Below are 14,294 nucleotides of genomic sequence, written 5' to 3'. Positions count from 1 at the left end.
CACTTAGAATCACTGATGCATGAGCCACAACAGAACCCAACTCACTTTCACAAAGATGTATTGACTCTACAGTATGAACAAGAACACCACATTTGTTTTGTAAAGCATGTACAGGTAGCAGATCTGTTGAATTAGCTATGTCACTTTTACACAGTTGCCTTTTTACCACTGAAGCATTGTAAGGTATATTGGTTTCTGGTTTGAACAGCAAGAGCTAGTGGGTTGGGGTGTTTAATTGCTGAGAAAGGGACACAGGAAACATCTTCTGCAAGTAAGATGTCACTTAAATATCAGAGTTGAATAATTTAAATGCTGCTACTTTAGGGAATCTACTCCAGTAATTTGTTTCTCTATTTTGAGCAAAACTGTGACTAGATCTCTTATTCTGTAAGTGTGCAGAAGTTTATTCCCCTCCCTACCTCTCGCATGACCAAAACTCGCACATGTCAAAATAGCAATAGCACCTCCTCACAGATGGCACAGACAAAATGAACTTGTTTATACTCTTAAAAAATAAAATCTGTTGGGCAGTCAGTTGGATACAGACTTCATGGTATTTAGTCTGAATTTAAGAAAATCACTTATCAGTGTTCCTTTAGGTTAGGCCTTGTCATGATACTGGCAGGGAGAGTTCTCTCTTACATTTCCATGTGTTCCAAGTGTTCAAGTAATTCTTCAGAAGAGTTGGGGGGTAGGGCGGAGAAACCTATCTTTTACAAAGCCTAGTGTTGTCTCTCCTGATAGGAAACATAACTAAACTCATTACTCAGAAACAGGTAATAAAATACAATTCCAAAGATCAGTGCTGTTCTGTTGTGCAGCCCTTTATCTCCCCTGAGCTTTTCACTCCTTTGTGCTTAAGTTATCTCTAGTCTACTCATTTGATCCTTTCACTAGTCTTTGGCCACAGCTTTACGGAATGGCCTCCTGAAGAATTCTCAACTTTATCAAATCCTTCCTAAAAGTGCTTTTTGCTGACTGCCTTCAGTTCCTACTGTAATCTAGCCTTGTTCCAGGCAAATGTATTCCTGCCATTTTATAGCATCTTACAAGGAAAAAGGGTATTGCAGTTCCCCTTGCATGCAAGCAGTGCAAAGCCATATGGAGTTTTTACCTATTTCTGTTCCTGATGGTATTGTTTTGGCTGTTACAGTTTTATGTCTTGACCCCATAAGACTCCGTGAAGCACCGAATCGACATGGAGGCACAGCACCATGATTATCAATTTTGCGGCCAACAAGGGCATTGGTTGGATACAAGAACTTTGCATAGGACACAACCTAAATAAAGACAACAACAGGTGTTAGTAATTATAGGAGGAGCTGTGAATTACCTCTATATTTAGGCTAACACTTTCTATTCTAAAAAAAATGCTTGCAACTGTTTTTGAGTAGCTTCCATTGTTTGCAGCAGGCCTTGGGAAATTCAACAGGGAGAAAGCCAGGGGCCAGAAAAGTGTTATTTCTTTGTCCCATTAAATTTCATTTAGGTTTGGCACAAATATAAACTTTTGAGGAGTCACTAGTTCTCTTCCAACATTTGCATTGTCAGCTGAATTTGGGCAGCATGCCAAATAACTGAACATGAATATTCTAATCTGAGGCTGGGCCCATATCTGCACCAAAGCTGGCAGCATCAGTACACTGCTCTGGGAACCCTAGGAGAAGACATCTCCTCTGTCATTGGGGAGAATGAACTTCACAGGGGCCTCCCTACCAGTCTCACCAGACCCAGCATGACGCTTATGGCCCATCAGTGTCACATGGAGAAGGTAGTTCTTCTCCACCTCCCGGGATACCTCTCATGAAAGGATCTCAAAGTGCTTTATACACAATAATTAAGCTTCAGCACCTCTGGTGGGATGGGCAAGTAAGGCAGGTCACTTAATGTCTACGCCTCATGGTCATATAGTGACAGAGTAGGGAACACCACTGAGACCCACCAATCCTCAATTCTCTATTCCACCCGCAGCTCCATTCATTAGCATGGTGGACTCTACAAGAAAAAAAAATATTTCCTTACCTTGCCATCAGCTCCAAGCTCCACTCCTTCCAATCCAAGAACCATCTCTGAAGAGACTGAAACGCCACCAGAAGGATGTCGCTGTTTCTGCCCTTCCATTTTTAGATCACTGTAAATGAAGACTGATACTGAAGTGTACTACAAGAAACTGCGTTACAAGTCTAATTTCCTCTACAGTAAACACTAGACATGCCATAGCACCAACATTACCACCACTGGAAAAAATTCCACTCTGTCTTCCCATTCCCCCTTTCAAGCAAGCATTAATTTTTAAATACCCTACTCAAAATGTAAGAGATCCACTTAACTAGAGAACAATCTAGTTACAACAGGACAGAAAAACTGGTTATTTTTAATTCAACTCAGTATTATTATGCTTACTATCATTTAAACTGAGCCATATGTAATCTTTCTTCACATACTGCATTAACAAATGTACAAGTTTTGGGCAGCAAACCCAAGCAGCAAATATATTTTACATTACTAATTTCCCTCCACTATCAGCTTACTTTTCAGTTACAGTTTACTGACTTGAGCCCACATTCATAAAGAACACACTGACCGTAAATAGAGATTTCTAGCGGAACTCTACTTTAATAATAATATTCTACATTGCCACCTACTACAGTCTAAAAAAAAAAAGTTACTGTATTTTGGTCAAACCATCATCATCTGACAAAGAAAAGCTGAAAGTGGTATGCTAGTAGCCAGCTATAGAATCCAACTCTTTCGAGTGACCTTGCTGCTTTCCCATCAAGTGAGAGAAACGTTTCCCATTGCCTATTTTTGCAGAACGTATGTTTGCATACAATACAATTTCCACCACTAAACATCCGTTTCCTTCTTCCATAAGTTATGCACAGGACACAAGTGACAACACAATTGTTTTAGCAAAAGGTGGATTAAAAGTAAATATAATACTTTCTGTAGACTGTGTAAGTCAAGTGTCCACAGAGCTAACAAGAGATTCCTACATGGATTTTCCTCTAGTTCTCGTCACTTATTATTCCTCATGTGAGTATCTGCAACTGTACTGTGTACATTTTGAACACATTACTACATTTCCAAAATACATTGCATAGAGTTTGCCATAAATGGATAGTTTTCAGTTCTTGGTAGTAGGCAAAGTCACAGTGGCATTCACATTTAATGTTATTTTCAGGGCTTAATATTTTTTTTTTTTTTTTTTTTTTTTTTTAAAAAGAAGAGCATCTTAAAGTATTAATTTTTATGGCTGAGTTAAAAATCCCTGAAAACGAGTCACGAAAGATAGCAGTAGCCTTTACCTCTAGTGGTACATCAGCTCTAAGGGCAAAATAATGAACAGTATGACCAAAATATTAAAATGCTAATAGAGCACTACCGCAAACCTTCGAAGAGAACCAACTGCAAACAGTGCAATAAGGCAGGCCAGGATGACCAACCCAATGGAGTTATCCAGTTTCTCTTATCAGGACTGGCAAGTTTCCATTCCCTTTAACTTAATAAAGGACTGAAACTTCAACTCAAGTTGTTGCTTTTGGTGATAGCTGGCCAAGGTGGTAGCAAATGCCCATATCACATTATATAAAGGAAAAAAAAACAAAAAAAAAAACCCACTGAAAGCCTAAACAAAAGCAGAATTCGTGACAAATACCTAATGCACTCCATCTTTCCTGATTAGATTATTATTTTTTTTTTTGGCCAAGAAAAGTAAACTCAAGACTCCTAGCTTCAATCTTTTACTATTACTATTAGAGTGGCAGCACAAGGAGGAAGGAGAGGTAGGTTGACTTTTTGGTTTGAATAAAAAGATTCAAATATTGTGTAAAACCCCTAAAAGTGTAGCATAACTGGTTACCTTAAAAATAAAAAGTTTCTGTCCTAACACCAACACCCTTATTCATAATGTCAGGTTTTTGCGACAAGCAAGATGTCTTAGGCCTTGATATTGCAAACATGTAGGACTTGCTAACCCTGCACACATGAGTAGTCTCATCATAGAATGGTTTCACATACATGAAGTTAAGCATGTGCGCAAGTGTCTCCAAGAACAGGGCCCCATTTCCCTTTTAAATCCCAAAGCATACACCTCATAAGAACATAAGAATGGCCGTACTGGGTCAGACCAAAAGTCCATCTAGCCCAGTATCCTGTCTTCAAACAGAGCCTGGTGACATGCTTCAGAGGGAATGAACAGAACAGAGCAATTTATTTTTTGCCCCGTCATCCAGACCCAGCTTCTAGCAGTCAGAAGTCTAGGAACACCCATAGTACAGGGTTGCATTCCTGACCATCTTGTCTAATAGCCATTGATGAATCTTTTCTCCATAAACCTAACTAATTATTTTTTGAACCCAGCTATACTTTTGGCTTTCACAAGATTCCCTGGCAATGAATTCCACAGGTTCACTGTGTGTTGTGTGAAGAAATACTTCCTTCTGTTTGTTTTAAACCTGCTGCCTATTAATTTAAGTGTGACCTTTGTTCAGGTATTATGTGAAGGGGTAAACAACACTTTCTTATTCACTTTCTCCACACCATTCTTGATTTCACTAACCTCTATCTTTCCCCCCTTATTTGTCTCTTTCCCCAGTTGAATGGTCTCAGTCTTTTTAATCTCTCCTCACATGGAAGCAGTTCCATACTCCTAATCATTCTGTTGCCCTTCTCTGTAGTTTTTTCCAGTTCTAATATATCTTTTTTGAGATGGGACAACCAGAACTTAGCTATGTGGGTGTGAAATGGATCTATATAGTGGCAGTTTGATTGTTTGTCTTATCTGTCCCTTTTCTAGTGGGTCCTAACATTGTTTGGTTTTTGGACTGCTGCTGCACACTGAGCGGATGTTTTCAGAGAACTATACATGACTACTTCAAGATCTCTTTGAGTGGTAGCAGCTAATTTAGACCCCATCATTTTGTATGCATAGTTGTGATTATGTTTTTCAATATGCATTACTTTAGATTTATCAACACTGAATTTCATTTGCCATTTTGTTGCCCAGTCACCCAGTTTTGTGAGATCCCTTTGTAACTCTTTGCAGTCAGCTTTGGACTTAACTATATCGAATACTTTATCATCTATAAACTTTTCTACCTCTCTGTTTACTCCTTTTTCCAGATCTGAAAATCATAGAATATCAGAGTTGGAAGGGACCTCAGGAGATCATCTAGTCCAACCCCCTGCTCAAAGCAGGACCAATCCCCAATTTTTTTTTTGCCCCAGATCTCTAAATGGCCCCCTGAAGGATTGAACTAGCAACCCTGGGTTTAGCAGGCCAATGCTCAAACCACTGAGCTATCCCTCCCCCCCATCATTTATGAATATGTTGAACAGCACTAGTCCCTGTATAGATCCTTGGGGGACTCTGCTATTTACCTCTCCATTGTGAAAACAGACAGTTTATTCCTAACCTTTGTTTCCTATCTTTTAACCAGTTACTGATCCATGAGAGGACATTACCTCTTATCCCAAAACTTTTTACTTTGCTTGAGAGCCTTTGGTGAGGGACCTTGCCAAAGGCTTTCTGAAAGTCCATGTACACTATATCCACTGGATTGCTTGTTGACACCCTCAAATAATTCTAATAGATTGGCAAGGCATGATTTCCCTATATGACACCAGTGCTGACTCTTCCCCAACACATCATGTTCATCTCGGTGTCTGATAATTCGGTTCTTCACTATAATTTCAACCAGTCTGCCTGATACTGAAGTTTGGCTCACCAGCCTGTAATTGCTAGGACTGCGTTTTGACCCTTTTAAAAAACACAAGTAGTTCTGCAATTTCATATCTGAATTCCTTCAGAACTCTTGGTGAATACATTCTGGTCCTGGTGAATTACTACTGTTTAATATATCAATTTATTCCAAAACCTCCTCTACTGATACCTTAATCTGGGACAGCTCCTGAGATCGGTCACCTAAAAAGAATGGCTCAAGTGTGGGAATCTCCCTCACGTTCTCTGCAGTGAAGACTGACACAAAGAATTCATTTGGCTTTTCTACAACAGTCTTGTCTTACTTGAGTGCTCCTTTAGAACCCTGATCATCCAGCAGCCCCAGTGATTGCTTGGCAGGCTTCCTGCTTCTGATGTACTGAAAATTTTTGCTGTTACTTTGTGTGTCTTTCGCTAGTTGCTCTTCAAATTATTTTTGGCTTGCCTAATTATACTTTTACACTTGACTATTATGCATGGGCTTTTGGCTGATAGGAGATGGGGAAATTTTACTGACTCTCTATGGGAAGCCTGGTTGAATACTTTAATTGACATTGAATCATTTTGATTTTTATATTTTACTACTCAATGAGTGCACTGCTATTTTGTGCATGCCTTAAATCTGATGAGCACATTTAAAATATACCCTGAAATAAAAGAAAATGCATACTAAAATGGGCTATGGTATATCACAGCTACACTCACTTATGAGGCTACCTCATTTAATAAATTAGGCTGTTATATATGGTAATGGACTGGACACTTCAGAGCAGTGCAGATATGTCAAGTTAAAAATAGAGACTCACCTGATTCGTAAGCTCTCCCCATATGGCAGGATAGAAAAAGCCACACATAAGGTTCGTTTAGCACAGATTAATACTATCCTGAAAGCAGACAAGAAAAGATTAAAGTGAGAACTGAAACAAAAGATTTCTGCAGCTATAAAACATCAGTCTTACTAGGAAACTACAGGGTTGCTATGAAGTGTGCACACACAAAGGTTTTTCTTAAATGGCTTCTCTAAAGAAGCCATGATGGTTGTGGAGTTTATATTAAAGAAAGCAACACAAAACCAGAGAGCATTCATATAAGGCTGAGACCCCACAGGATCAAGGGCAGGTGTGTAAAGTTCTCAGGAGAGCCAAAAGTGACTTCCATCTTGCAAAAACAACAAGGTGAAGAAGTGCGGTTTTTACCCACAAAAGCTTATGATCAAAAATCTGTTATGGTCTTTAAGGTGCCACCAGACTCCTTGTTGTTTTTGTGGATACAGACTAACACAGCTACCCCCCTGATACTTGTTCCCATCTTGCAGCTGCTCAGAGTGTTTAGCAGCGTGAGTCAGCCACTGTACATGGATTTTTAAAATAGGAAGATAATTTTGTAAACAATATTTGTAGTCATGCATGCCGAGGTAGTGGTAGCAAGCCTATACTTCAGAACCTATGCCGAGCACCTGCTGCGTTGTCAGGAAACAATCCATCCTCACATAAAGCATCACGCAACAGGCCTTCCTCCCACCCCCGTCAGCCATTAGGCATTAATTAAACAATAGCCAACATGATTTGTTGAGAACAAATCATGCCAAACCAATCTAATTTCCTCCCTTGAGTGGGTTACTGGCCTAGTGGAAGGGAGGAAAGCAGTATGTGAGACATACCTTGATTTTAATAAGGCCCGCAGTCCCGCATGACATGCTCTTAAGTCAATTAGGGAGATGTGGTCTAGATGAAATTACTATAAAGTGGATGCATGACTGGTTAAAAGACCGTACTCAAAGAGTCGTTATCAATGGTTCACTGTTGAACTGGTGGGATGTACATAGTGGGGTCCTGCAGGGGTCTGTCTTGGGCCCGGTAATATTCAATATTTTCATTAATGATTTGGATGATGGAGTGGAGTGTATGCTTATAAAATGGGTGGATGACGTAACGCTGGATGAGGCTGCAAGCACTTTGGAGGACAAAAAAGGATCAGGGGGTATAGTGGATCACAAACTGAATGAGTAAACAGTGTGATCACTTGTATGAAAGACTAATTCTGGGGTGTATTAACAGGAGTGTTGTATATATTACACAGGTGGATATTTCTCCCACTCTGTTTGGCACTGGTGAGGCCTCAGCAGGAGTATTGTGTCCAGTTTTGGGCACCACACTGTAAGAAAGATGGGGACAAACTGAAGAGAGTCCATAGGAGAACAACAAAAATGTTCAAAATATTTAGAGAAAAGCTGATCTAAAAAACTGGTATGTTTAGTTTTGAGAAAAGATGGCTGATGGGGGACTTGACCACAAACTTCCAATATGTTAAGATCTGTTATAAAGAGGACGATGATCAATTGTCCTCCCTTGCTGCAAATTAAGCCATTTTACTTCTTGTCATACCTTTAGGGGACACAGAGATTTAGATTAGATATTAGAATTTTTTTTTCTAACTCCAAGGATAGTTAAGCACTGAAATAGGCTTCTAAGGGAGGTTGTGGAATCCCTGTCATTGGAGGTTTTTAAGATGGGGTTGGACAAAACATTTGTAAGGGTTGGTATAGGTATACTTGGTCCTGCCTCTGTGCAGGGGGCTGGACTAGATGACCTCTTGAGGTCCCTTCCAACTCTACATTTCTATGGTTCTATTGATAGGGGATACTTGGCTCCTACATAAATCACTTTTCTCCCCCAGTTCTTATAGAGCTTTACAAGAAGTGGGTACAGATCATCATCTTCATTTTACTGCCCAGGAAACTCAGGCACAGAAAGGTTAAGTGACTTGCACAAGGTCATACAAACTGATGAAACAGCCAGGAGCACAACTCAGGTCTCCAGACTTCCATTCCATTCCCTATCCCCTGGAGCATATAGCCTCTCTAATTAGCTGGAGCTAAGGACTACAGTCTAAGTATTAAATCTATTAAATAGAAGTAAATAGAACCGTTGAGTTTACTCAAATTTCACAAATAAGAATGATCAGATTTTTTTTTGCATTCATTCTCTCCACTTCAAGAGCTGAAGTCACCAAGTTCTTTTCCAACCCAAAAATTCCCCAAGTGTCACATTGCTCAACTATCTGAGGCTCCATGTTGGCTTTTACCCTCACATATCTTAGCAGGCAAACTTGTACGGATACATTTTACACTTAGAAATAGATGTATATAAAAAATAGATGTATATAACAATCTTATTCCCCCGCACAGTATATTTTAGATGAACATCCTATTTACTGCAGTATCCAAGAATCAAATCTTTGGATAAACCAGCCTATTTCCCTGACTCCAACATTCCTGTGTGTTAAGCTGCAATTATTTGTGACCCAAATCTGCCAGCCTTACTCATGTAAACTGGTACTTATTCACAGACAGCCCAGCTGAACTCAGAAGACTACTCACATGAGTTAAGTCCTACTTCATGCAAATAAGGGTGTCAGAGTCAGACCCCAAACGAATATAAAACATTACCTGCTATTCTTTGTATCATATTGTCTCATATTCTTGATGAAGTGCATCTTCTTCAAGCTTTTGTGTCTTGGAGATCCAGATGTGTGCTTGGTTCTGCAATTAAAAAGAGTTATAAAGTGATCTAAAACAAAGATGTAGATGTTATGATCAGATGGCGGCACTAGCATGCGGGACCTCAGATATTCAGCTTTGAGGAGGGTGGAGGGAGGAGAGGACTTGCATGCAACGAGTTAAGATTAATGCTGCTTTTGAAAAAGTACCTTCGTACACTGGCACATTCCACTATGTCTTCTAAAAATTCTAGAGAGCAGCGCTGGGAGATAAAACGCCTTCTGTAAAAATGTACAACACCATGAAGAGTGAACAATATTAGTTCATGGCCTTTGAGATCAAAAACTGCAACAGAGAGCTATGAAGTCTTAAGATATTGTACTTCTCACAAAAGACAGCCGAAATATTCAAACCTCAGCATCTTTAAACTTCTGAAGAGGCCAAGAAACTTAGAGTTCCCAAAACAAGCAGTTTATCCTGAGTAAAGGGGTTCATCTTTTTAAGAAGTTGGTTCTCTTAAAAAAGGTGTCATTTGACGAATCAAAATACTTAATATATTCTGTAGAACAGAAAAGCCTGCCTACAAGTTACCACTCTTCAGGAATCTTTGCAATACAAGTTTAAAAGACCCAATGAGAGGTGTGGGAAAATCCCTCACCTAGGGTGGGAGGGGGAAAATAAAATTTCTTATAGCTTGTGTGCTTTTCCTCAATTCAGAAAATAGGACTAGTTACTTTCCCTGGGATATGAGTTTAGATAAACTAAAAAGCCTTCTTAAACAACAGTTCTGGCTCAATAAAAGCAACAGAAATACTTTAAGAAAACTATAGAAAGGGCTATTAAAGAGGAAGCATGGGGTACTTCATGCCCATGTAAAATCCTAAAATGGAAACATGGGGGGAAAAAAATCCACAAGAAACTGAGATGGTGTAATGTTAATGGTGTATCACATTAACATGGGGAAAACGGACCTTGCCCAGAGGAATAGATTCCTATTGTCAAAGGCTTAGATCATTCATTAACCAGTGAAAATGAAAATGTGATCAAAGATTTTGAAGCTATATACGCCATAAGAATGATATGTTCAGACCCAAATGGCACTAAGAAGCCACCTCCAAGTAATAGTACTTCACTGTAACTATTAATATTCTACATCTTCTCCCTCTGTCTTAGTAGCCATAAACACCCCGTGTACTCAGATATTTGAAATTTTCTTCTGTTCTTCTTGAGAAGGTGTCTGTTAATTCTGTAATATGCACTGTCAGAACTGGATTAATTATATCAAGAGAAGCCAGTTTAGAGACTGTACTAGACAAGTAAGGGGGCTTTGGTTTAAAAAAAAGTTTGGTAAGATTTTAAAGACAGAAAGACAATGGAGTTTCTTTAAAATATAAGCAAATATCCCTATATCCCAGGGGAAACGTAAACACTGCTGTCATTTTGTTAAGAACTATGAGAAACAGCAACTGTTTTTCTTTTATCAAGACTAATTCTGTAATTGGAAATACAGAAGCTAGGTATTTTCTTGCACAGCTGGCTCTTATTGACTAAGTATTTTCAGGTAGTCTCCTTTTAGGAATCCCATCAAGCACTTAAAAAATAAGCAGCTACACACATTGGTAAATAAACTGGAAAAAAGACTAAAGGTCAAAATTAAAAGTTGAATCCCCCCCCCCCAAAACAATAAAACAAAACAAAACACCACACATCAGCCTGCATTATTATTTGGGTGCCTAAACAGATTTATAGATAAGGCCAGAAGGGACTACTATGGTCATCTAGTCTGACCTCCTGTACAATATGCCATAGGACTTCCCCAAATTAAAAACTACAGAATACGTTTTAGAAAGACATCCAATCTTGATTTTAAAATTGCCCGTCAGAGATGTCATCACAGCCCTGAGTAAATTGTTCCAATGATTAATTACCCTCACTTAAAAATGTGCACTGTCTTCCATTGAATCTTGCACTCTATCTAGCCATTGAATCTGTCTGCTAGACTGAAGAACCCATTATCAATTTTTTGTTCCCTAGCTAAGTACTTACTGACTGTAATAAAGTCACCTTTAAACCTTCCGTTTGCTAAGATGAATACGTTTAGCTACTTGAATCTATATAAAGGTCTTTTTCCAATCCTTTAATCATTCTTGACAGGTTTCAGAGTAGCAGCCGTGTTAGTCTGTTTTCGCAAAAAGAAAAGGAGTACTTGTGGCACCTTAGAGACTAACAAATTTATTAGAGCATAAGCTTTCGTGAGCTACAGCTCACTTCATCGGATGCATTTGGTGGAAAAAACAGCTCTCCTCTGTTTTTTCCACCAAATGCATCCGATGAAGTGAGCTGTAGCTCACGAAAGCTTATGCTCTAATAAATTTGTTAGTCTCTAAGGTGCCACAAGTACTCCTTTTCTTTAATCATTCTTGGGGCTCTTCTCTGAAATCTCTCCAATTTTTCAACATCCGACTTGAATTGTGGACACCAAAACCGGACATAGTATTCCAGTAGCCAGTGGACCCAATGCCAAAGACAGAAGTAATATAACCTCCTTACTCATACTTGAGATTCCCATTTATACATCCAAATATGGCTTTGGGTGTCTAATTTTAGGCACTTAACTTTGGAAGTAAAAATGTACTTTTAGATAATTATAAAAAAATTAAGACAAATTTTGATTTCCTCCTCCCCACCCTTGTAGTTACTTTTCTCAACTTCTTTAAAGATACTGTCAGAGCTGCCGATAAAAATGTTAGTCCAGTCACACTTTAAAGTAGTAAATCATCACCATCATCATGTAAGAGTTGCAACTATACAGTGCTTTTCCTGCAAATGCAATATCTGCAGTTTGCATGGTAAGCAAAGACCCTTTATGATGAGAATATCTGCATTTCTAAATTAAATCCTTACCAGTTTTTCCTACTAAAGTTAAAGTAAAAAAAGTGTCACTTTTAATAACTGTACAAAGAGGAAGTCTCCAGGAAAAGCTCTGCCTACATATTAAGATACCCTGGATAAGGATTTGAAAATTAGACTATTTTCTGTAGTAAGAATTCCAATTAGTAGTTTGCACTTCACTATAAAAATGCATCCATCCACTTTGTCCAAATTATTAGAAAACTAAATGCCTTCATACATTGCTGAAACCCAGTTAAAAAATAATCATGATTTACCATTCGTATCTACTTTTTGTAAGAGATTGTCAAGGGACCCAAGACAAACTACTTTACTGTCTGCATTTTTCTCCCTTGGCAGTAAAGGGCATCAAAAGCAACCATCAAAAGCAAATGTGATTAACAACTAATTATGGCTTAAGGAAATATGTAACGACATTCTCCAATACAGAACTTGGCATTTTCATTAGAAAGCAAATCTGACATCTTGAACAACTCCACTAAGAGAAATTAAGGTGTTCTCTGGAAAGTGCAAAGCTCAAGCAAGCACTCAATTGAAAAATTTGAGTCGCTCCTTGTATACAAGAATGGAAAGAATATTAAATCTTCTCATGCGTGAGTTAATCAATGTTAGAAATGTTTTTTCTAGCCAGTCAAATGACTAGAAACTTGGTACATCCACGGGGAATGGATCATCTGTAGTCCCCAATGTCCTCTGCCAAAATTGAAGTTTTAAAACATTTCTTTGTATAGCTCTTTTTATGGTAGTTTCAATCCTACTCATGGTTATTTTGGAGCCATCACAGCCACAAACATGGCTACTGCAGTTATTTTAGCATGCAACATCATCCAAGATAGACAGGTGTCCACATAAATCAAACAATTCCTGGTGCGCTGAAAAGGCCATTAGACATGATGCAACATTCTTAGATCTGGAATTCAGCCCCTAATCTAAGTTTAGGAAACATCACAGGAGTCACGTAGTAGGGTCTACAGCAGCGGTTCTCAAACTGTGGGTCAGAACCCCAAAGTGGGTTGTGACCCCATTTTAATGGGTTGCCAGCGCTGGCATTAAACTTGCTGTGGCCCTGGGCCGAAACTGAAGCCTGAGCCCCACTGCCCAGGGACAAAGCCCAAAGGCTTCAGCCTTGGGTGGCAGGGCTCAGGTTACAGGCCTTGTGGGGTCATGTAGTAATTTTTATTGTCAGAAGGGGGTCACAGTGCAATGTAGTTTGAGAACTCCTTGGGTCTACAGCATCAAGCCCATCAGGATGTGATGAAACACTATTAGCCCCGTCCCCCATTACTTTGGTTTTCTCCATGTCTAACAAAACTCGCACAGACGTAGATCACTGATTCCATCTGTGTGTGCACGCACATGCAGGTACATGTGTGGTGATGATGGGGGAATAGTTGCATAAAAGGGTGTTGGTTTAACCAATTAATACAGGAAGACACAATCCTCACCTGTAAGAATCCATGGCCAAAGCCACCTTGGTGATAGTGTAGAGTACCACAGGGATATGCAAATACAAGTTCTCCTTGCTTGGCTGCATGAAGCCCACTTAAAAGGTGGGCACCAGGAAGGAAAGAACTTGTTCTTTATTCCAGGAGGCTCTGTAAAATTAACTCTCTAGGATTATGAAGTACAGCAAGAATATCTGCTTCCTGGAGATAGCACCTGTACTTATTGCTCTGAACTTTATGGGAAGATTCAAGGTTTTGGTGTGTGTGATATATTCAGCATGTTTAGGAGGGTAGCACTAAGTCCTCTGTATTGTTTTTTAAAACATCAACAGATGTTAGTTAGAATCAGCAAGTCTAAGTGTCTCTAAAACTTATTTATTTGGATGCTTAGTGAGAGGTATTCTCCATCACTCGTTACGCTAGGACAGAACAAAAAGGTCTTGGGCTCACTTTTGGCATTGTCTACTTGCATTCATGTCCAAGTGGTGGCTGGGGAGCAAATGCTAGTCCCACTTGCCATGCCCAACTCCAGCCAGAAGAAGAAAACCACCTGTTCGGAAGCAGCCAGCCCACCTTGGAAGGTGCATTTTCAGAGCCTGTGCAGGATAACAGGAAGCATTACGACAGTGAAGCATACTGCTCTGGGAAAAACTGGCCAAGTCCACTGATGTTTAGATGTATTTGAAAGGAGTAGGGCCTCACACTCACTATCTGAAAC

General features: G+C 39.3%; 1 protein-coding gene across 2 annotated transcripts in view; it reads right to left on the bottom strand.

Annotated features, from left to right (window-relative positions):
* Positions 1-14,294, bottom strand: part of CABLES2 (Cdk5 and Abl enzyme substrate 2) — a 47,275-nt gene that overhangs the window by 9,364 nt on the left and 23,617 nt on the right. The window contains exons 2-6 of one of the 2 annotated variants that reach the window (XM_038369868.2): positions 9,431-9,502; positions 9,171-9,263; positions 6,529-6,606; positions 2,023-2,131; positions 1,115-1,280 (exon numbers count right to left, since the gene is read on the bottom strand). In XM_038369868.2, coding sequence (XP_038225796.1) covers positions 1,115-1,280; positions 2,023-2,131; positions 6,529-6,606; positions 9,171-9,263; positions 9,431-9,502 — 518 coding nt within the window. The remainder of the gene's footprint in view (positions 1-1,114; positions 1,281-2,022; positions 2,132-6,528; positions 6,607-9,170; positions 9,264-9,430; positions 9,503-14,294) is intronic. The other variant, XM_038369869.2, reaches the window with a different exon arrangement.

The sequence above is a fragment of the Dermochelys coriacea genome, chromosome 13 (assembly GCF_009764565.3).
Source record: "Dermochelys coriacea isolate rDerCor1 chromosome 13, rDerCor1.pri.v4, whole genome shotgun sequence".
Lineage (NCBI taxonomy): Eukaryota > Metazoa > Chordata > Testudines > Dermochelyidae > Dermochelys > Dermochelys coriacea.
Note: the sequence above shows the minus strand (reverse complement) of the source record. Positions and strands in the feature narration are given on the sequence as shown.